Source organism: Eubalaena glacialis, chromosome 15 (genome assembly GCF_028564815.1).
Source record: "Eubalaena glacialis isolate mEubGla1 chromosome 15, mEubGla1.1.hap2.+ XY, whole genome shotgun sequence".
In the NCBI taxonomy this organism is placed as follows: Eukaryota; Metazoa; Chordata; class Mammalia; order Artiodactyla; family Balaenidae; genus Eubalaena; species Eubalaena glacialis.
In genome coordinates this window covers 42,072,144-42,096,485 of record NC_083730.1, presented here as the reverse complement: position 1 = coordinate 42,096,485, position 24,342 = coordinate 42,072,144, and the positions used below count along the sequence as shown (strand labels likewise).

At 45.4% G+C, this 24,342-nt stretch overlaps 1 protein-coding gene across 5 annotated transcripts in view; it reads left to right on the top strand.

The window, feature by feature from the left end:
* Positions 1–24,342, top strand: part of FHOD3 (formin homology 2 domain containing 3) — a 489,898-nt gene that overhangs the window by 203,854 nt on the left and 261,702 nt on the right. For all 5 annotated transcript variants that reach the window (XM_061170499.1, XM_061170498.1, XM_061170497.1 and 2 more), the window contains exons 4-5: positions 2,501–2,568; positions 9,121–9,226. In XM_061170499.1, coding sequence (XP_061026482.1) covers positions 2,501–2,568; positions 9,121–9,226 — 174 coding nt within the window. The remainder of the gene's footprint in view (positions 1–2,500; positions 2,569–9,120; positions 9,227–24,342) is intronic.

Genomic DNA, 24,342 nt, shown 5'->3' with positions numbered 1-24,342 from the left:
AAGGAGACTCTAACTGGGATATTGTGAATCTATGTAAGACATATTTCTGCCTGTCGTCTGGTGGTATGTAAGCAAGAAAGTAATGCAAGCCTTATTACCTTATAAAGAAGTACCTGGAATTGACTTTCTCCTCTACTGATGCTCTTCCCAGATAAGCTAAATCTGCCCTTGTTCTTTAGGGTATATGTAGCCCCATGCTTGCATCTGAGAGCTTTATTCTTATTAGAAGTGGTACTGGCTAAAACCAAAGTCTGTTCCTCTGGGATTTGAGAATTCTGAGACGTTAGCTGTAGAAACTGGAGGAAGAAGTGATCTCCCCAGGGACCTGGGTTCTACTGCAGGGTGATGCAGTTCACTCTATTTATTACTCATGTCCTTTGATGCCACACATATACTTTAGAGGTCAGCTTGTGAGTCATCGGGCCTCAATTTTTAGGGTCTATGATGAATTAGACGTTTAGTTTGGGGATGGTGGTTTCCTTTGGAGTCTTCCCGGCTCCTTTTGTTCAGGAAGGTGACGGGTTCTCTCTTAATCGAAACTCTTCATAATTAACAAGTGACTGTGGACTGCATATTGTATTTACAGGTGGGAGATTCCATGGTGGGCAAACAACTAGGAGGCCTTGGGGACAGACACCACCCCCCAGACCCCAACCTCACAGAATCCTGCCTCTGCCCCTTAAGCTGTGTGTATAGGTTGTGCGTCTGGAGGAGCCTCGCCGCCTCAGGAGCGAGAGACCAGGGTGTCTGCAGCACAGAGAGGGAGGGGCGCCAGGGCTGCGTGACCAAGGGCTTGACAGGCCACTTAAAGGAGTTTGGATTTCCTGCTCAGTGCAGCGGGCAGCCACTGAAGGGTTTAAATGGGGGCAGTGATGTCGTCAGGTGGTCATCTTCACCCAGTCTTTCTGGCCTCGGTCTGGAGGGTGGATGGGAAGAGGGGAAGCGGGCAGGATGTCCGTAGGGAGGCCTTCGAGGAAACTACTGCCATTCACATGCTGAGCCTCGCCGCTCTGTCATTTTAAGTGTCTCTCAGATGGGAGCCTGTTCACTTCTCGAGCCATAGTGCAAAGCGGGCATGTCCTTCTCACAACCAGACTTCTGCTAAGTCATTTAGATCTGTGTGTTCCATCCCCTTCCACTCAAGTCCATGCCACTCACACAAGAGGAGAATGTGGCTCTGTCCATTACCCCACCCCCTAGTCCCCCCCCCCCCATAGGCTGTCTTTGAAGCCCAGGGTTCCTGGCCATGCATGTGACATTGCTTTGAACTCTATTATTCTCAATATTTTAAATAATTTTGCATTCTACTCCATCATATCAGTGCTTGATTGAATGCAAAACCATTTTCCTCTAAATCTATTATTGTCTGTTCCCATTTTACGGATAAGGAATCCAAGGCCGAGAGAGATGAAATACTTTGCCCAAGATCACATAGCTGTGGGTGGTGACACCAGGTTTGAAATGCAGGCTGTCTGATTGCTTAGTCTATGCTGTAAGTTCACTCTTCACTACTGTACCCTCAGTGCCTGGCAGGTGCTCTGTAAATATGTGCTGGATGATTTACCTTGGGGCGGTCTGGCATGAAGTGTTAGGAACCCAACCCCAGGCACCTGAGCCACCTGGGTCAGGGCCAAGCTTGGGTTCTGGGAAGCTGAGTGGAATCCATGCTCCTGGGAGTATGCATACACCAGAAGAATGTGACGCTCCTTCAGGGCATTGCAGTGCCACCCCCCTGACCAGTGAGGAATTGTGGCATACTCATCTGCCTCTCCTGCTGCACTATGACCCCTGGAGGGTGGGTCCTGGATCGAGCTCCCCTCCTTATGCATGAGGCCTGGCCTAACTAGTACATGTTAAATGTGACCAATTGTAGAAGTTGGTCTGAGTGTCGAGCCCCAGGGTACTGACAGGGGCTCCTCCATCTGCCTTGCTCTGGGCCAGGACCCATCCTTGAACCCATCTCAGATGAGTGAGAGCCTGGGTGCAGGCAGAGCTAAGGCTGGGTTCCTGCTGGAAGGGCCGTCAACCAAGGGAGCTGGTCAGTCGTTAGAGCCACTCTGCTGCTCTTGGATCATTGGATCACAGGGAAAAGGAGGCAACTTGAAGCTTTCTGAGCCCAACTGCAGAAAGCATGGTGGTGCAGGGGCTGTGAGGCAATGAAGGAGGTTCTGTTTTGGCTGTGTTAACTTTCCAGATATAGTTGGCTACCAAGTATAGTAGTCTGTAAACAGCTGGAAATAGAGCTCTGGAGAGAGGGAGGTGAGGACTGAGGGTGCAGATCAGGGCATCTTTCCCACAACTTACAATCTCTTCTTCCTGCGTCCTGCAACAGCTGGAGTGTCCTTTGCAGCACTGGGGGTAAGGTCGATATCCTGCATGAAATGAATTTGTTTTACTCACCTTTCCAGTGGAAATTCATTAATTGTTCATATCCTCTCTGTGTTTTTGCCATCTGTCGAGTCAGTTTAATTAATTGTATATGTTGTATTCTTTATTTCAGAAAAACTGTACAACTCCAGTGGACGAGATTTAAGAAGGGCCCTTTTCTCCCTGAAGCAGATATTTCAGGTAAAAAAAAGAAAAAAGTACTCTCAGGTTCTGTTTTTGCATTGCTTGTGGAATTAGATGCAGACAAGTTTATACCTTTTACTGATTACAAAAAGAAAAGTCTCTTTAGAGTACAATGTAAATTCTGTCAAAATATCAGTTGAGTATTTTTACCATACCAAATATTTCAAGCATAATAAGTAAAAAAAAGTTATCAAATCACAATATTTTTCCATATTTACTTCAGATTAAAAAAAAATTCCTACCATGGATGTAACTGAAGTCTTGTGTTCTGCTCAATACCAACCACTGTCTTCCTACTCCACCCTGGGTCCCCTCTCTACTGAATGTCACATATAGTGTTTATCATGCAAATGCACGATTCCATACTAATGGTGAATATTCACCAATAATATGTGATATTCTTTCCTATGAACTGTATATGCATGTTATCATGCTGTGTGTATCATGCTGCGGGCTTACTTAGTGAGAGCAGGATAGGTGTGGGCGTGACCGAGGTAACTCTGAGTGAGTAACCATTGTATGGAGGAAGCACAAGTTGCCTTGTTCATCTTCTGTTGGCAGACAGTTGGGTTCGTTTCCAGGGTTCTGCTGTTACAAACCGTGCTGTTAGGGACAAGTCCCCTTGTGCACGTGTGCAAGCATCTTTGTCGGGTTCTGTCTTATCCTTCTCTCCTAAACCTTCCCTCTGCTTCTCCCCTGGGCAAGTCACAAGCTTAGCGAAGAGAACTAGGACAGGAGTGCAGGCAAACTCCAAGCTGTCACCCACAGGGAAGAGAGCCAGAGAGTCAGGGGAGGAGGGTGAGGCCTCTGTGCCAGGCGGGGCAGGGTCAGGAGAAGCAGGATGAGGCTCCGTGGAGAAGACGGAGCTTGCATTGAGCTTGTGTCTCCATAGGTTCATCGTTCTTTCTGGCATGATTTTAGACTCTAGGTGTGGTCCATATCTCTTCAGTTCCCGTCTCCTTCACATACTTAAAGGATTTTCTGTCTGTGATAGTTCTAGCCGAGCGGCCGTCCCCTTCATGGGTGCCTTCCTGTCTGAGGGGGATTGGCAGAAAGGCAGGCCAACAATCCATCCCACCTGCACGTTCTTGTCTCATTTTCAAACTTGTTCAACCATGCACACCCTCATCTTTTTCCCAGAGCAGACCCCTTCTCAGTGACAGCGTTTCTGGAGATGAGCCCTCATTTCTCATCTTCCCACAGCTACAGGCGTGACCCTGAGTCACCACTGCTGCCTCATGTCGCACGTCTCAGAAGTGCCTTGGGGTTTGGGGTTGGCCTTGATTCAGGCCGTTTCTTCTGGAAAAATTGTAACAGCTGTCATGGGCACCACCTGCTGCTTGGTCCATCCTCTAGCTTCCCACCAGAGGGGCTGACCAAGTCCTTCTCATGCTGGTTCCGTGTAGCCATCTGAGTTACGTCTGAATCTCTCAGTATAACGTTGAGGCCCTTCTGGACCTGGCCTCTGCGACCCATCTCCCTGTCCTTGGCTGCAGCTGTCTCCCCCGTGATTGTGTTCTGGGGCAAGTCTCTTCTGCACCTTTGCCCCTGGACCTATTGCTTCTATCTCAGGATGCGTTGTTGCCCCACATCCACTCCCCATGTCTCTGTTTCCCATCTGGTGTCTCCTCCTGCCAGGGAGATCCTCCAGATGAGCCCTCACTGCAGTCAAGGGCTCTCCTCTATAAAGTTCTCTGTGCTCACCTCTGGAATGGAATTTAAGATACCGCAGGGCGCGTGTCTGAGTCTGGTCATCTGTGAGCTCCCTGGATTCCATCACTGGGTCTTTGGGGCCTCACGCAGTGGCCAGTGCCACTGAAGCAATAGATGGACGAATTGGGCGAACTGAATACTCCTCTCACAGGTGTCTGTCTTCAGTCTTTCCTGGCTGTAATTGAGTAAATGCTTCGCTCATTACTTGCCCCAAAGCTTCACTTCCCACGTATCCATCTGTGTCTCCCTGCTTCTTAGCTGAACAAAACAGAACTTCTTCACCCTCCGTTAACCTCCTCCTCTCGAACTCAGATCCCTGACTGCACTTGGGCTGGACTCTCGCCGTGCCACCGGAGGACCACACTCCTGCCACTCCTCACGCTAGCTCGTGCAGCCCCTCAGCCTGCTTGCCGCTTCCGTTGTTCAGCTTTGACTTCTTTTGAAACTTGTGTTCACCTCATTGAGTTGGTGGCAGAACCACACAGAGAAGAGCCATTCCAAGTGACTTTAAAACACTGCAGTTTGTGTCCCCTGGGTAGGATATACTCTAAGAAGAAACAGAACCACACACATACGAAAATCAACTGTTTATAATAATCATATTGCTGGTGGTAGTATTGGTATTGCTCTTCTGATTGTGTGTGTGTGTGTGTTCTAATTTTGTCATTCTTAGAGTTCTTAAGGATTTGGATTCTTGGTGTGTGGAAAAAGTTGATAGAAAGATAGAAGGGTCAGGTTAAAAAACTCTGGATTCCTGAATTTAATTGGAAGTATCAAAATGAACCCAGGGTGTTTCTTAACAAACTTGCAACAAAGCATATTTCTAGTGCTAAGTTTATTGAAGAGGACTAGAAGCAATGACCAACCCACTAGCAAAATGCACCACTAGCACCGAGATTGTGGTCTTAAAATACAGAAAGGAACCAGAGCTCCCTGGAGAAATAGCTGACTCCAAGTCTAGCGTGGGAAACGGGTAAAATAAACCTGGAACATATTGTTATGCAGATAGCAAGGAAGCTATCAAATACTACTAGGATTATTGCCAGAGGAACTCGGGAGCACATTGAAGGGTCTCCCACTGGCTGGCTGAAGATGGACAATTAAGCATCAATAAGGATGATAATTACAGTGGATTAAAACACACAGGTTAATCTGCATTGATGAGTGCATAATAATACTAAAGAATAACAATGAATTGGTCACCAGTGGAAGGAAGATGGTGGTGAACCAGCACGTTATTTTGAAAAATGGGTAAAATTTTAGAATCAGACATTTATCTTACTTTTTCTTGAATGAACTTTAGGATAATCAAAAGTTTAGTTGAGGGGAAGTTTTGCTTTTAAAAATATTCTAGCTAGCAAGTAAGAAGGAGTGATATAATTAGAGTATCAATTAGAATGTCAGAATTTTGCAACCCTGAATGAATGAATGGATCTAGCATCAGGATGGTATCAAGCATCAGGATCTGCTGACATGATGGAAGTGAGATACAATCAGATATTACATGCCTTCTCATGGAAACTTGCACTGCCGTTGAGGATGTGGTCAAGCCAACGAAATCAGCTCTGGATCTGATCCTGCCTTTCTATGCAGTAACCAATTTACAAATGATCTAGGACAGAGGCACATGTTAAACCACACAGCAGGCATGTAATCAACAAAATCCAGAATGTAGACTACTCTGTAGGACAAATGATCTAGTTTCTTCAACACACAAATTTCAAGGGAAAAAAAGAGATGAATTAAAAGACATTTAAAAGTTGTATCAGCTAATTGCCACATGTGGCTCCTATTTGGATCCTACTACAAAATTTAAAACACTATTTTTGAGACAGTTGGAATTGGTCACCGACTGGACTTTTGATAATATTAAGAAAGTATTAATTTTTTATTATGAGTACATAATTTTAAAAAGACTTTCTGTCCTTTGAGGTACATATTGGAATATTTATGGATTAAATGATGTGATGTCTGGGATTTGCTTCAAATTAATATGGCAGCAGACAGGGTGGGGTGATAGATGGAACAGGACTGATATGAGTTGATTGGCACCTGGGGTTCACTAAATTATTCTGTCTTCTTTTGTATATGTTTCAAGTTTTCCATGGTGACAAAGTTAAAAGATAAAATAAACACATGTCGGTCTTGTTTCACATCCCCTCACCCTGCTTGTTCTGTAGTGTTGTCTCTCTGAATTCTCAGGGATGCTGTTTCTACCACTTATTCAGCAAACAAATATTCTTGAGCAGCCTTTGTTGGCATTATGTAGGCAAGGAAGAAGCCATTTGCTACCAAAAGTTTAATCTGTTTGGAAGACCACAGACCTGTGCACAAAACAGCTCTAACACACAGGGCAGGGTTGCTTTGGGTATTGGGTGGATTCCACAGGCTGCAGTCTGTCTGGGGCTTAGATTACCTTCTCCCACACCCACCAGTCTGCACCTCCATCATATCTTATGTTTTCTGGATGTGGAGGTTCTTCTTGGAACTAGAGTGTAAGGGTGTAAAAACAGAACCATTGGTCATTTGGATTGAGCTGAATATTCCTTGACTAATAGGCATTTTAAAAAAATGATCACAGGTTAAAATATGGCTATTATAGAGAATTCTGAAATTCAAGGATAATCTCATATCAGTTAGTGTTAACATGTTGACTTCATTCTAGTTAGAAACCAGTGTTTTAAAAATCACTTATTAATGCCTGTGTACTTCAAGATGTGTGTTCAAAATCTTGTACATTGCCAATTTGGAAGATATTTTCTACATTAATCATCCATACACTTTTATTTTCTAAGTGCCTTATCTACATATGTGCATAAATATTAGTTAGGGTTCTGAATTATTTTTATAAACAATGTCCAGTGTTTTTTTCCCAGTGCCATTTCCAGACAGTGAGCTCTCTGCTATATTAATATTAGTGATTAGCTTGAGTGGTTTCTTGAGAGCTTGTTCTCACTTTTTCACCATGAAGTCATGTGTGAATCTAGTTTTAAAGTAATAAACATTTGTTACATGCTTGGAAAAACTTTCTGACTAGACATGAGCTCATCTAAATGTTCACTTTTCACATATGCTGGTGGAAAAGAATATGGATGGAGGGAGAATTATTTTTATTTCCTTTATACATATGAGTGTAAAGTAATTTTCCAAAAACTCATGATATTGTCCCATTTTCTCTTGCTTCCAACGCCATGATTAGCTTAAAGTCTGAGTTAACACAGCTGTCTTTCATTACCTTCGGGGCACAGCAGTGCTCACGCCTCCCCCCAGTGCCCTCTGAATTTTGAGTGTGTTCTTGGTTCAAAGGGAGCATTTGCCTGGCCTGCCCCCTGCTTCCCTCTCCCCATCTCCCCGTTAGCTCACGTCCTCCTTCCATATAATTGGAAAATGCCATAAAATTAAAATGAGGGGCTGATTTCAACATGGAGACGGGAGAATTATGCCAGTTTGTCTAAATTATTTTTTCTTTTTTGGAGATAAACCATGGTTGCTGACCATTCCTATAATAATAACCTTTCATTATTCCATTAAGCTTTCTACTATTTACATCACTGAGGTTTTTTATTTTTGCTCTGTTGTTATAATTGAAGATGAATGTATCCTAGCTGTGTTTGAGACAAGGCAGTGTCCAATTGAGGAAATCTCCTGAAACAGTAGTGGAAAAATCCCTCTCATAGAGCTCCATGGAACTTGGTACTCCAGGCAAAGGACTGGATTTGGGGGCTGGCTGGACCATAGTTAGGTCATCTTGGCCAAAGTTTTGCCCTTCTTAAGTCTTCATCTGTAAAGGGAAGGTAGGATTAGATCAGTGGTTCTTGAACTGGCTCCCCTTTAGGATTTCCTTGGGAATTTAATAGCAGAGCCTGGGCCCCACCCCAGAAATTCGGACTAAACCCATCTGGGCAGGGACCTGCTTCCTGTTCCTTTTTAAAGCTCTGCACATGATCCTGATGTGAGGGAGTCAGAGGTGAGAAGGACCTGAGCACCTCTGAATCCCCTGCAGGGCTTTTTAAGCACAGGTTGCTGGGCTCCACAGTGGAGTTTCCTATCCAGTAAGTCAGGGTGGGGCTGGGTATTTTGCATTTCTAACAAGTTTCCAGGTGATGCTCAGGTGCTTGTGGGTCTGGAGACCTCTCTTTTGAGAACCACCAGATTAGATGACTCCTGCGATTCCTTCCAGGTCTTGCCTTCTGTGATCCGGTCTTCAGGCTGACCACCGTGGCTCTTTTGAGCGACAGTGTAGCTGCTCCAGACACACGGCCAGTTCTGTGCTCTGCCTCCTTGCTTGTCCTGCAAGCTGCACAACTTGGGAGGAGGAGAAACTGCTCCCCTACTTTCTCAGATACCATTTGCAAGACGCTCGGAACCATCTTTAGGGACTGTCTTTTGAAACACACGAGTTGCTTTGAATCATTTACATGATGGTCTGTGCTGCAGCCCAGTGTTTCCTGTGTTGAAACCCAGCAGGCTTCATGTGGCTGGTCCCTCGGGACCTGTGGGGATACGGAGCCTGGTGATTTCTAAAGAATGAAAAACAGATCACTATAAGTATTCCTGACAGTTGGGGGATTCATTTGCTTTATCTTTATTAGATTGCCCAGAAGGCAATAATTGGTCTTTGGCAAACAACAATGTGAAGACTGGCTGTAAAATTCCTCTGGCAACAGTTAAGATGCCTCATTTGAATAGAGCAGAACAATCTTCAGAGGTCGCGGTCTGGCGTCAAAGGCTTGTACATAGTTTTCACAGCCCAGCCTGGATGGAGGATGGACCGGGACAGTATTTGAAGTCTTTTTTTTTTTTTTTTTTTTCCTCTCTTTCCCTGTTTCCTGCCAGGATGACAAGAATTTGGTGCATGAATTTGTAGTGGCTGAAGGTCTGACGTGTTTGATCAAGGTGGGAGCGGAGGCAGATCAAAACTATCAGAACTACATTCTGAGGGGTAAGTGACGCCGGGCATGGGGCAGCCAGCCCCTGCTGCAAGGAGGGTCTGGGGTCACCTCCAGGAACTTCGATACTGAGAGCTTTTTGAAAGATTTGGTTACAGAGTAAGGAGATGAAGACATCCTGTAGCAAAAGAAGACCCCTTCAGGTTTTATCGCTTCCTCGTAACTAATCAGTGACTGAGTTCATTTTACTGACTTTCCCTGTCGTCTCTTCCCAGTTATTAAGAAAAGAACATTCTGCACACTAGGTTCTTTATAATCTCTTTTATTTGGTGAGGAAAGGTACACACCAAGTGGGCTTGGGTAAGGCCTGTATTTGAACAGAAAGCCCCTCAAAACCGAAGAGGCCAGTCATTTCCTGGGAAAAATATTGTCACCGACTTGGGTTATCACCAGGAGTTCCTGTAGGAAGTGCACATTCCTCACCAGGTCCTCCTGTTTCTGACTTGGTAGGTCTGGGGTGGGCCCAGAATTTGCATTTTAAAGAAGGATGCTGAAAGCTACCTCCGTAATTTCATTTTTTACAAAGTGGTGCGTGTGTGGTGTTTGAAGCACTGATGACCATTCCAGTTCATAAAGTTAATGCTCTTTTCAGAGTTCGAGTATTTTTGTGCACCTTCATATAAATAATTTTATTTGATTCCGTAAAATCTGTGAATAGGCAGGGCAGGAATTATTAGGTTGGACCATATGACATAGCTGTTCTGAACAGTTTTGACTTACCAAAGGAAACATTTAATATAGTTCAATATTATCTTCATTTTGCAGTTGAAAAATCTGAGTCTCAAAGAGGTTGAGTGTTTGCCTAAAAAAATCACTTCCTCTAGTGTGAAGTCGAGCAAGGACCGTGGCCAGGCACTGGGGCACATCACGACTGATCAAGGTTCCCCCTTCTGCATCTATGCCTGTAACTCCACAACTCCATGTTCATATAAGGAAAAAAAAATAGCTCCTTTTCTTTCCCTTGGATGAAGGAAAAATACACGAAACGTGTGATTTAATATCAAATGTCCTTGGTTAGAGTTGAATGAGGCAGGCAAAACGAAACAGTCTCCTGCAGTTTCCTGTTGTGTTTTACCCTGAGAAGGTTCCTTACATTCTGAGTTGTGACCCAGCACCTCGAACTCTCTCGAATCCTTCCCCATTTTCTCTGCTCCTGGAGAGCCACTGCAACAAGGGCAAAAGCAAAAGGGAAAACTGAAGGCTCATTAAAAAAAATTTTTAGGGACGTATTTTTAAGTCAGTATTAATTGTTTCTGTTCATTTTGATAAATGCCAAGTGTGTGTGTGAGAGAGGGTTCCTCAGCCTCAGTTTCTCAGCTCCATGGTGTTTGTGAGGCTGGGGAGGCACCTCCTTTTGTCTACCTTCCATCTTGCCCTGGGTATGTGGTAGGTCCTCATTATAAGCTGTCGGCAGAGACGCTTTATGGATGAATTTTATGATTTCTAGTCTCAGTATGATTAAAACATTTATATGGAAGCTTTTATGGTATGTGTACCAAATTAACCATAAACTTTGTCCTGCTGTGTTGCCTCCGAATGCAGCTGTCCTTCTGTGTCTGAAGAAATGCATACAAGCCTTGATTCTCATCCTTACATTTCCATCCACACTGGCCCAACACCTGGAAGAGGGGATGGCACAGGAATAAGGGTGGGAGCAATTCCTCTATTTTATTTTCCAGGTTACTTATACCATGGATGCTCATAAGTTGAACCACATGGAAAGAAATACACCTAAAATGGCCTAATTCTGAATAATGGGTCCAAACTGTCAGCGTATTTTTTGCGAGGTTTAAAGTATGCATCATTTTAACTTACAAAAAAAAAAAGGTCTTCCCCAGTGGGTGCTGGTATGAGTGCACAGACCTACACACACCTGTATGGAACTAATAACCATCTACATGTTTATCTTTATTCTTCTGACCCTTACCTAGGAGTGTATATGTGCATTTTTATAAAGCCATCATCAGTGTAAGCATCTTTGTTCATCTGCATTCAAGGCTGTGGCGAGGAGGGTGGCTCTGCCAGCGGTGGTCAGCCCCCTCTTATCAGGAAAGCAAAATTCTCATCAGGAGCCCCCCGCAGACCTCCCACGGATTAGAACTGGGTTGCATGGCCGCCTGTAGCTGCTAGGGAGGCTGGCACAGGGGGTGTTTGGCTTCCTGGACTCTAAGGGGACGTAGCAAGAGAGAAAGGCCTGCCTTTACTCGTGCCTGCAGGTTACTCGTGCCTGCCACATAGAGGGACTTGGGAAGGAAAAACTCAGCCCAGCGGAGAAAGCCTTCCAGTAAGCAGCCCGGTGGTGGCCTGGCTGGAGGGAGAGAGGGCCTCCCTGCCACTGAGTGCATCATCATATATGGGCAGGGTAAGCTCAATGGTTGTGCAAGGTCCCAAATGGTGAATTGTGTCAATGGTACTTGCCAGTAATGAAAGATGGTGTTGACACAGATACTTCAGCTAGGCTCTCCGCCCCAGTGTGTGCAGTGGTTTATTAATCTGCAGTGTTCTGATCTGCCCTGGAAAGGTACCAAAAGCAGGTAACGATGCTTGAGAATCAGAACTCCCAAGCACAGCCAAGGGAGAACCCTGCCAGCCAGCTGCTGCTTCTCTGTCCCTGAAGAAAATGCCACCGAGGTAAGACCCTTACTTGCCTCTGAGTTTCCATTGCCACCACCAAGGCCTTGCCTTCTGATTTTGATTTTCCAGTGATGTGTATTTATTGGAGGCCAGATGGCTACCATCTGTTACCTGGGAAACGAGTGAGCACTCCCTCCCTTTCAGGTTATTACAAGACGTCCTGCTTTCCGTGCAGCCGAGGGGCCTTTGCATGCCCACCCCACTTCCGCTGAGTCTCAGGAGACTCGGGGTAACCAGGGCACTGTGTGCACACACATCAGCACATTTGGACGTATCTGACTGAAGCCCGTGCCAGGAAAGTGTACTTATGAGGGATGTAAAGGACAGATTTCTTAGGCTGTGACTTTTGTGTTTTGATATAAGGAAACTATCGTTTTTCCCAGCCCACATGTTGAGTTGCCCCTTCCTGACCTTGAAGGCATGTAGGCTTTTTTAGGTTGTGATCAGCTGCCGGCAGCCACCAGACATTTGCAATCAAGGACAACCTTTGAATGGCCTCTTTGTCCCACCTCATTTTAACCAAATTACCTTGGGTGAAGGATGGTGAGGCCTGTTGCAGATCAAGAGAGAGAAACTGGGAAGCGGTTTTTAGTTTTGTAAAACTCTCCCCGTTCCCCGGGGAGAACACATCATGCCCGCTCTGGGCCACTCGGGAGAAGCAGAGTAGAGGACGAGGGCAGGCACCTGTGTTGTGGTTCGCACACAAGGCGGGGTGAGCAGGTTTAGGATTGGCCAGTTTGCATTATGTCAGTGGGCCCCGGGGCTCTGGCGTGTGAGAAGCCCACATGGCTGCGGGTTGGGAGTATGGACTTGGGCTGCTGGAGAAGGAGACTGGCTGACTTCTAACCAGAGCCTCAAAACTGGGTCCAGACAGCGTTGAAAAACTCTCTTACAAGCCGTAAGGTGGGCCAGTTGTCACAGTGCTGTGGGGGAGCATATGCCCTTCATGAAGTTTCCTCAGTTTCTATGTGACCATGTGTGAGGCCCCCGGATGCAAAGGAAACAAGAGCATTTGGAGGACCCAGTCCTTTCCACATCGGCTTTTAGGATTCATTTAAATTATCTTTATTTTTGCACTCAGCCCTCTGTCAGCTCTTTTTTTTTAAGGCCCAGGAATCTGTTGCTCTGCGTTGAGGCTGTATCTGCTGAGAGGTAAAGATAGGTTTTGAGTTATGGTGTAGCCTAGCGCTCTCCAAAAATGTGAGCCGGCTGCTGGGAAGAGGTCTTAAATGCACCACATGTAGAAATAATATTTATCCGACATTCTTTTTGGATGGCTATAGCTAATGATCTAAAGGGTTTGTGTGTGTGTGATCACTAGTATTTAATATATATCTATAGTGGAATTTTATATCTCACAATTATTCTTATTGAAGTAGGACCTTGAGAGCTATATTCCTGGGAACTTAAACTTTCCACACACGTGCTGAGCCTTCACGATGGGCCCTGTCAGTCCCTGGGAATGAGCCGATAAAACCAGGATACAGCTCTGCCCTGGAGAAGCTCCCTGGGAGGTGCTGCCTCTGAACCACTATATGCTGTATCGAAAACGTCTTACGTGTTTAGAAATTGCATATAGGTGATCTGCTTTGGGGAAGAAAAGAGAAAGAGATAAGTAGGATCAGTGAGACCAGTTGCCTTTTCTGGCTATACCTCCAGGGAAGCTGCCTCTTAAGGGCTAGTTTTACATGGAAAAATTAGATTTGATCATTTCACCTAAAGCAAAGTACCCATTAATCCTAAAGCACCTTAGTCATTATCAGAGCTGGATAAGATCTTAGAGCTCCTTTAGCTCAACCCTTGCGTTTTAGGAGAAATCTGCAGGTATTTTATTTGCTCCTGTGTTTTTTAAAAACGTTTTAATGGTTGTCAACATTTAAAAATTGGGAGATTTGTCATAAAAAATCCAGATTTCAGGTGTCTTTGGAAAAACCAGAACCAGAGAATTTCAGTGACTTGCCAAATATCACTTAAACTAATAAGGGGGAAATGCCTTGTGTATTAGGGGGTCTGTTAATGAGGATCAGGACTTGTGGTCAGATAGCTTTTGTTGGCATCTACATCACCAGGAACCAGGTAGTGATACAAAATGATCAGATGGTAATCAAATGATGATTAAACTAACACCCTCCATCCCAGGAAAACTTAAAAGTTTATCTTTTGACATTTCAGAGCGAAAGAGGAGAGCAGAGGTTGGGTTCAGACTATAGATGGGGAGGGTAGGGAGGGGCCCAAACTGGTACCAAGGTGAGGAGGTGAGCACAGAAGGGGGAGAGCTGCTTACTTCCTGAATCAAACATCCTTTGGCTGCTGTGTTTTCTACCCTCCAGCCTGGCCTGACTCTTCTCCACCCCCTTACCCTAGTCCTGAGGTGCACCGGACTGTCTCGGAGGGAACTTCCTCTTTCTTACCTCTTGCCGGGTCAAGACTTCAGGAATCAATCATGGCAGCCACATGGCCAGTTGTGTGGATGACACAACAGCACAAGTGTCCTAGCAGTGTTTGTCACCAGCCCCCCGGTGAGGGGGAAGTTGAGACCAGTGTCAAGGGCAGAATCTTCCTTCACTTGATGTTTCTCCTCTTGGTCAGTCAATGTGACAGGGGCCGTTTTCAGTAAGGAGTCATGTTGGCTGGCACAAATTAGCAACCCATTGGGCCAAATTGAACCTGCAGAGATGAGAGTGTCAGAGCATCAAGGTCAGTGACATAAAGGTGAACAAAGATGGGCATGGCTGACAAGAAAACTTTGTAAAAACTGAGTGATGTAGGTATTTTTCTTAAAACAGAAATAGCTTTTATAACTGTTTATTGTATAATTTGTGAGCACACAATTGTCTGAAAAGCAAACAGCATAAAAAGGAAAAACATGAAAATCACCCATAATCCCACAAAACAAAGACCATATTCTACCCACCCATGTACATTCTTGCTTTGCACATGCCTTTTACAAAAATGAAGTGTCCTGTACATATGTTGTCAACCACATCTCCTGGAAGGGAGTGGTGGACCTTGGCAGCTGGTTTTGTGATGGCTCCTAGACCTTGGCACAATTCTGTAACTTCTTTAAACCACCGCTCCCTCACCTGTAAAAGGGAGATAATACCTTCTTTATAGCAGTGTTGTGAAGCTTAAAGAGCTCATAGAAAGGTCTAAGTAAAAGACTGAATTGTAGGTATGACAGTTGTTATCAATAATAATCAATGATATTAATTCAGTAACTACCTGTAATGGGCTGAATTATGCACCCCTCAAATTCATATGTTGACATCGGACCCCTGAATACCTCAGAACATGACTGTATTTGAAGATAGAGCCTTTGAAGAGGTAATTAAGTTAAAATGAGATCATTGGGCCCTGATCCAGTATGACTGGTATCCTTACAAGAAGAAGAGATTGAGACACAGATCTGTCCAGGGGGAGATGATGTGAAGACACGGGGAGAAGACGGCCATCTACAAGTCAAGGAGAGAGGCCTCAGGAGAAACCAACTCTGTGGACAGTTTGAGCTTGGACATTCAGCCTCCAGAACTGTGAGAAGTAAATATCTGTTGCTTAGAGTTGTTGGGTTCAAAGGTATGTCCATTTTTGTGTTGTTTTTGCTTGAATAATTGCCCTCCAGGGATGTGTGAATTTATGTTTCCACCAGTGATCTCCATTTCTGCTTATTTACCCCAGGCCGGGGGTGATCATTTTTTTGTAATCTTTGTCATTCCTGGTGATTAGGGTGCATTTATTCCTACGGACCAATTTTATAGTCATTTTTATAAATTGGCTTGTAAATTTTAGTTGTCATTGTGTTAATTTTGTCCATTAATTTGGGAAGAATTGACATCCTTATTTAAAAATTCAAAACTATTGCCTGCATGCTCTTTCATGGCCCGGGACAAATCCTTTGCAAGTTCTCCATCTAACTCTTGTGTGCAATGTCCATTTCCTTCTTGTTTGTTACAGAATTTTATGCATATCCCCCCAGGTGTGTTTGTATTTTTTTTTTTCTTATTTATTCATTTTTGAATTGGGTCTGGTATTTACCACATGAAAGGATGAAAGGATTCTCTTGGGTCTTTTTCCTGTTTATTTTGTAAACTTGGTTTGGGAATGTCATCTAAGAAAGGTCTCTCTTGCCCTCCTCGTTTTGTTTCAATCAGAGAACACTCTGTGTCTTGGGGCCTGGGTCCCTCAGTTGTGGCAACCGCTTGGTTAAGACAGTCAGGCTCATGGGTGAGGTCCTTTTCCCTGAGGGAGCGTTAGCTTCCTCCTCCTCTGTGTTTGCGTATCGAAACTCTTCCTTTGAGGACTTAGATGAGTAGCATGCCTGCTGGACACTTGGTCTGTCAGTTCTGGGCGTTCACCAACTGTGGCATGTGGGCTGGGGATGGCTGGAGAAGCTGCGCCACTCATAGCTGTGGGATGTGGTCTCCACATTTTGTTTGTTTATTTGTTTTTCTTCTCCGCTGTAGTTTTTGAGACCTCTGCGTTTGGTGTCTAATGTTCTTTGTGCCCTGGTGTATCTCACCTCGGCCTGACCTTTCTGCTCACACACCTGGCACGCTGCTGGGGACATGGCCTCCGGGTTGAACCAGCCACAAACCTGCTGTGAGGGGTTTGGTCAGGGCAGGAAAGCCACAGCCCGCCCTGCCTGGGGTGGGGGAGGCTGAGTCACTCCTGCTGCTGCTGTTGGTGTGTCGTGACAGAAGGGTCACCCCGAGTGCTCTGAGTGTCCCATCTGTGGCCCCTCTTGCCACCCTTGCCGTCCTCACCCTGTGTCAGGCCTGCACCCCTCTTAAAGAAATGGGTCAGAGAATAGTCTAGAGCTGCACTTATGTCTTTCCTCTCCCAGCCTGTTCAGGCACAGGGGCCAAAAATGGACTCATGCTGGGGTACTGGATGTCTTTCCTGTGGCCCGCATGACCATGGGATACTGTGGGCTTGCCCAGCTTTTCTCCAGGACTTTCTCCCAGGAGAGGGAGCTGGTTGCTGGACACACCATTCCCCACGGCCAGCTGCATGCAGTCTCTGGTGTATCTAGATGGACCCCTCCAAGGCCGTGGTGTGTGGTTGTTACCCCAGTCTCAGGGCTCGTGGAACCTCTTCTTCACGTGTGCTTCGCATCGGTCGTTTGGGTAGGTGGGTAAGAAGGGGGTTTGGAGGCTTCTGGTTGTGCTGCTATTTTTCTGGAAGTGCGAACTCATCAGAATCATCATCGCTTATGCTCTGGGCCCTGCCAGGCCCTCAGTCTTCAGCACTGCTTGCAGGAACGTGGAGTCAGGTGGGTGAGGGAGCGAGGGAAGGCCAGAGCCGGGTCCTGAACTTCGATGGGACAAAGTGCCCTTTGTTTTCCCTCTGGGTTCTCAGGTGAGAGAGGCAAGTGCTGGGTTAGACCGCAGGTGAGGCAGGCAACATGCATGACCCTGAGCCCTTCGCCACATTGGGCAGCAAGCAGGGTATCTGCCTTTAGCATCTAACTCTAGATGAGTACTTCCAGCTTTAAACATGATTTTGGCTTTCCTCTTCACTCCCTTGCAAGGTATTTTTTCCCTATAATTAGATGACACTTATTTTGGTAAGTTTACCTTAGAACGAATAAGGCTTTTCTTTCAAGTTTTAATTTTTCTGAAGTAAAAATCAATGATTAATTCTGTTCAATTCTGTTAAGTAGTACAGAAGCACTTCACAGGATGGTCTTTATGAAGCAATACACGGCTAGGTCTACCTGGTCAACATTATCCCCGACCTGGAGCATCATTAGGCCAAATCATGTGAAATTGCTGATACGTGACCATTAAAAAAATTTTTGTTTTTAAATTTATTTTTGGCTGCGTTGGGTCTTCGTTGCTTTGTGCGGGCTTTCTCTAGTTGTGGCGAGTCGGGGCTACTCTTTGTTGCGGTGCACGGGCTTCTCATTGCGGTGGCTTCTCGTTGCGGAGCACGGGCTCTAGGCACGCGGGCTTCTGTAGTTGCGGCGCACGGGCTTAGTTGCTCCGCGGTATGTGGGATCTTTCCGGACCAGCGCTCGAACCCGTGTCATTGGCAGGCGGATTCTCAACCGCTGGACCACCAGGGAAGTCCATGACCATTTTTTTTTTACCATAGAAATGGCAAAGCTGAATGGTTTAACTTAATATTATTATCATAATTTAAGCTTGACTTGTTCCTGGATTGATAAGATGCTTCTTTAAAATTCACCTCGCGTTCTGTGTAGAGTCACAGCCCTCCAGAACTTCAGGCTAGTTTGCAGACCAAGGTAAAAAAAAAAACAAAACCCAACCCCCTCGCCAAAAACCCCCTAAAAGCCCTTGCTATTTTGTGCAGTCGTGCGTTCGAGCACTTCACCCTGTCATAGTCTCAGCCAAAGAGATTTCTCCAGAATTTTCCTCTCCATTAGCAGCCCCCATCTTCTTCTTTTATCTGAGATGAGAAGGAAAAAAGAAAAACAGAGTTATTTGGCCATTCCTATGTGTGGAATTTTCCGCGACTGAATCTCGTTGCTCTGTGTTCATCAGGAATTTTTCCACTTTATTTACACCGAAGATGTGCCTCTGCACTCCATTCTTCTCTCCTTGTTCAGTGGACTTTTCCAGAGGAACTGCTGACAAGGTGTACCTTGAATCACAATTGTTATTTCCTTGGCTATAACCTTATCTCACATATGGTCCTTTATAGGGTTTCTACTTACAAATCCAGGCTTACGATAGAATAGAGTGTCTTAAGCAAATTTTAAACCTAGCCTCAAACATGGATTCAAGTTATTTTCCTGGCTGGGATTTCCTGGGGAAATGTCAGTTTCTGTGTTCATAGATTCTTGCCTTTTGGAGTTTTGAGGGCTCTTGGTAGATTGGGCCAGCCTCCTGCAGGGCACCGCTCTTTCTCTGGGCACTGTGACTCCCCCAGCCGCTGATGTGTACAAGGTCCCCAAGCCCAGGTCACTCTGCAGCACCTCAGATCTGCGGAGCTCGCATGTCCTGGGTGTCCCCAGTGCACCATGTCCAAACCCCAACCCGACAGCTTCACCCCCCGGCCAGCACCCCATGGCTCTATCCAGCATATGGATGAAGAGCACAGTCATCCATCATATTCGAGTACGACTGGGGGCCTCCCAGACCCCTCTCTCTCACTCACTCTCTGTAATCAGCAACCATCAAATTTGGGCTCTTCTACCCTTCACCCCCTTTCAAGTCCTTGCATCTCTTTTCATTCCCAGTTTTGGAGTCTGAGGTTAGACCATCATTTTTTTTCCTTCCTGATCTGCTCTCCTAGCCCCCTAACTAGTCTCTCTGCTAGAGAGAGACTAGTCCTAGTCTCTCTGCTTTCAACCCTGCCTTCCATGGTCCATTTTGCCCCCTGTTGCCTGGTTGACCTTCTACAGTGCCCAGCTTGTCTCCTCGGTCCTTGGCGTACATGGCTCGTGGCTTCTCTCATCCTCAGATGAAGTCCTGGCCCTCCCATGTGGGTAGCGCCCACCTTGGTCCTACCCTTGTGTACCTGTTCAGCCCTCTCCCTGGCCTCAGCCTCACCCCTCCTCACCTGGTTCGCGCTTTATCCCTTGCTTCCTGCTTGTCCTCAGGATGAGGCTCAGATACAGTATTCTGCAGAAGACCTTCCATTGCCCCTCTGGTATTTTGGCGCTCTCTGCATACCCTGATCTTTTTTTTTTTTTTTTAACATCTTTATTGGAGTATAATTGCTTTACAATGGTGTATACCCTGATCTTGACACTCACCTCACTGACAATAAATATTTGTTGAGTATAGACTATAGCCCGGAGACCCTAGGCTAATTCCCTGCACCATACTTGGCTGCCTTCGTGTCAGTTCCCATCCTTGATGCCAGGCACATTTTAGGAGCTCAGTGAAAAGTGGCTGAAGGAGAGAGTAGATGAATGATAGAATGTCTGCAGGGAAGAGAACTCACAACTCTTGAGGAAGCTGCTGGTTTGTACTAAGAATTCGACAGAGCCTGGACTTGCTAATCTGAAGCTTTAGCTCACCAGATCTTCTTGTTTTGGAAGCACTACAGCACACGTTGATTTGTTTTTGGTACTTAGAAAAAAATGCCAAATTATTGAATTTTTCTTTTTGATAAGCTTACTAGTTCAGTTCATCAATATAGTGAATATCTTGATATTTTTACCATTTTCTTTATTGAAGTATAGTTAATTTACAATGTTGTATTGGTTTCAGGTGTACAGCAAAGTGATTCAGTTATATATATGTGTGTATATATATTCTTTTTCAGATTCAGTGTATATCTTGATTTTAAATTTGTCATGACTTCCTAAGGTAAAATACGCACAAAAATGGGTTATACTTTATAACTGGTTTTGGTTCTCAAGGAATTATATACCTGCCACCAAAATAGATATGTTATGAGTTCCTTGGTGTCAGGAACTCACAGACTTTGTGGCCCCAGCTCCAGCCTGCTCTTTGGTGTCATGTAGATCTTCAACAGATATTTGATGAAAAAAGAAAGAAAGAAAGAAAGAGAGAGAGAGAGCGAGAAAGGGGAGTCCCCAGAGACATGACACAGAGCTCTGTCTATTTGATGAAAAAAGAAAGAAAGGAAGAAAGAAAGAAAGAAAGAAAGAAGAAAGAGAGAGAGAGAGAGAGAAAGGGGAGTCCCCAGAGACATGACACAGAGCTCTATTTGATGAAGAAAGAAAGAAAGGAAGAAAGAAGGGAAGGAAGGAAGAAAGAAAGAAAAAAAAAGAGAGAGAAAGAAAGAGAGAGAAAGAAAGAAAGAGAGAGAGAGAAAGGGGAGTCCCCAGAGACATGACACAGAGCTCTGTCTTGTTTTCTGAGTGATTGTGGGTAAGTGTGCAGAAGATGTGAAATGGGGGGACAGCAGTCATATGCTAAATGATGAAGTGTGATTTGGAGGGTTTTCCTCTGAGTTGGTTTTTGGTACCCTTGTTACGTCAACCGCATTATCCCTTGCTTCCTTCCCCCTGCCTCTTCTTTCCCCAGCTCCTGAAAGCCAGGCTCTGCCAAAGCCACTCCAGTGCTAAGCTGGCCCAACTCATTTCTGGAGTCAGTTCCCGCAGGCAGAACAGTGCTCCGTGGCCCATGCCGCACACACTCATCTCTGCCCCCAGTGCCTTCTTGGCTCCAGGGTTTCCTGAAACACTATGAGGGCACCTGACTGTCCCAGAATTAGAGCTCGACTCCTTTCTCTCCCAGGTAACCCTGTCCTTGGAGCTGGCCTTGATCCTGCAAGGGTTTAAGTAGGGAATAAGTTTAGATGTAGTTAGATAAGTAAGGGTTGTTTTTGGAGGAAGGGACAAAATTGTTGCTTTTAAAGACAGATTAGGAGCAATGAGTAGGAGTTACAGGAAAGTGGTTTTCGACTGAAGACGAGCTCCAAGAAGAGAGTTGGAAAATGAGTTGATTTCTCTTGCCAATGTAAACTGATCAGTGGTGACTTTCTGGAGCATTCTGTTGAGGATTCTGAAGCCACATCCAGCATCAGCAGGAAAGAGTGCCATGACTGATTAGTGATGTCTGTCAACAGCTTGAGAGGTGGGGAGTGAGAGCAGGATACCAAATATGGCATTTGCTTATTCTAGGCATTTTCGGAATGTTTGTTGAGTTGATTTCAGACAGGTGTTTGGGACAATTAGTTTTCCCACCACAGAACACACTGCTTTGCATTGGAAATGTTCCACCAGAGCCCAGGTTGATGGCCTGTTAGGGCTGCTAGGGTTGGGTAGGGTGCTTCTGGGTGACCTCATCGATCCCTTCCAGCTCTGAGATTTCTGTGATTGTAAGTAAAACATAAAAAGCGGAAGGGATGGAAGCAGAGCCATTTGACTCTCCCTCTTCTGCATGTTCTGTAGCAGTTGTTATAGGATTCCCTAGGCCACCACCAAGCCTATGTTGTCCTTTTTCAGAAAATTTCAAAGAAGACCATCTGGTTACATGGCAAAGATTCCAGCCAAGTCATTGAATAGAAAGATAAACTGCCCTTAGTCATTTCGGGGCCAGCATTCAAATTTATCTGCAAGAGTTTGAAGGATTAGGAGGGTGAGCGTTGGTTTCTATCCAGGAATTCATCTGTATGTGGTGAGGTCAGGAGCACAGGGGACAGTGGTGGGCTTGCTCTGTCTCCAGAGCTTGAGGACTGGGAGCTCAGAGGACTCACAGAAACATCGTGGGTTGGACTCACTACTTAAACATGGCTGGGCTGGAGAAGTGGGTTGGGAGCTATGAGGAGAGGCCCACAACAGGGTCACCTCTTTGGCTGCCTTCTTGACTTCCTTGGTGTCTCTCCATACCACCGCCCTCGTCCAAATAGTTTCTCTCCCTGTGTGCACCTAGCTGCCCCACACCCTTCGTTCCAGATGCTTTTCCCGTCTTTTCCACCAGGTCTTAACTGGAGGGTTGCAAGAAGATTGACCTCCTCCCAATTTTATATTTCGTTGCTTTTTGTTAGTTTGTGGCTCTAATTTGTCTCTGGTTGGAGGCCTCAGTAAATGAAGTTGGGCTGGTTCATTCATTCGTCAGTGAGTGTGACCTGATTACCTTACCTGAGTCAGTCACTTTGGGGCCTGAGTATAGACAAGCAGAGAACGATACAAACTAAATAATTAGAAGTTGTGCTGTTAAGTCCAAGAATAAGGTGCTAAGGAGAGTAAGCTTAAATCTAGTTGGGAAAGTGACGGGCATACTGTGGTCAAGGCAGAGTTCTAAGATGGCCCAAAAGATTCCTTCCCCCTGGTCTATGCACTGTATAATCCTCTCCCCTTGAGTGTGGACAAGACCTGTGATTATGATGGATGTGTGAATATCACAAAACCATGGTTAGGTTGCATTATATGGTAAAGGCGAAAGGGTTTTACAGGTGTAATTAAGGTCCCAAATCAGTTGAATTTGAACCCGTTAAAAGGAAGCTCATTCCGGGTGGGACACGCTCTTCTGTTGACCTTGAACAAGCAAGTTGCCGTGAGTTCTACAGCTGCAAGGAGACTAATGCCGCCAACAACCACATAAGCTTGGAAGGCGAGCCCAAGCCTCAGATGGGACCACAGCCCCAGATGACACCTTGATTGCAGCCTTGAGACACCCTGAGCAGAGGACCCAGTTAAGCTGTGCCTGGACTCCTGCCCCATGGAAATTGTGAGATAATCAATATGTGTTGTTTTAGGCTGCTAAGCTTGTGGTAATCTGTTATATAGCAAAAGGAAGCGAATACAGTTATATACAAACAATCGCCATACAAAGCCATCTGGATGGACTGAAATTGGTACAAAATACCGTGTGACCTCACAAGAGGCCGACATCTTGGGGAGCCATTAGGGGAAGGCTTCATGAGGACAATGACTTTGTATTTTCTTCTTGGGCCTTACAGGCAACCACATGCCTGCCGCCCATTCCAGCTGAGCCCGCCGCGGTGCCCTGCTGCTGCTGGAGTCATTGTCTCGCACGCTTTCCTGAGACCCCTCACTAGGGTAGTGGCTGCTCCCTGGGACCTCTCAACTACTGGTGGAGTCCAGGCCCGTGCCCGTGCTGCACACCAATGGGCAACTAAAGGAGAAGGTGATCCAGAAGAAAGTTCAGTGTTTCCAGTATGCCAGCATCAGGAGAGGACATGGAGGTCTGAAAAAGATTGGGCTGAGTTTTATTTTTCTTTTCTTTTTCTTTTTTTAAATAGTTATTTATTTGGCTGCATCACGTCTTTTATTATTATTATTATTATTTTTAACATCTTTACATGTTAAAAAAAAACATGAGTTGTTTTTCTTTAACATCTTTATTGGAGTATAATTGCTTAATGGTGTGTTAGTTTCTGCTGTATAACAAAGAGAATCAGCTATATGTATACATATATCCCCATATCCCCTCCCTCTTGCGTCTCCCTCCCACCCTCCCTATCCCACCCCTGTAGGTGGACACAAAGCACTGAGCTGATCTCCCTGTGCAATGCAGCTGCTTCCCACTAGCTACCGGTTTTACATTTGGTAGTGTATATATGTCCATGCCACTGTCTCACTTCATCCCAGCCCACCCTTCCCCCTCCCCGTGTCCTCAAGTCCATTCTCTATGTCTGCATCTTTATTCCTGTCCTGCTCCTAGGTTCTTCAGAACCATTTTTTTTTTTTTTTTTTTTAGATTCCATATATATGTGTTAGCATATGGTATTTGTTTTTCTCTTTCTGACTTACTTCACTCTGTATGCCAGACTCTAGGTTCATCCACCTCACTACAAATAACTCAATTTCATTTCTTTTTATGGCTAATATTCCATTGTATATATGTGCCACATCTTCTTTATCCATTCATCTGTCGATGGACACTTAGGTTGCTTCCATGTCCTGGCTATTGAAATAGTGCTGCAATGAACATTGTGGTACGTGATGCACCTGGTCTTCGTTGTGGCATGCAGGATCTTCATTGCGGCATGCAGGATCTTCGTTGCGGCATGCGGGATCTTAGTTCCCTGACCAGGGATCGAACCCGGGCCCCATGCATTGGGAGCGTGA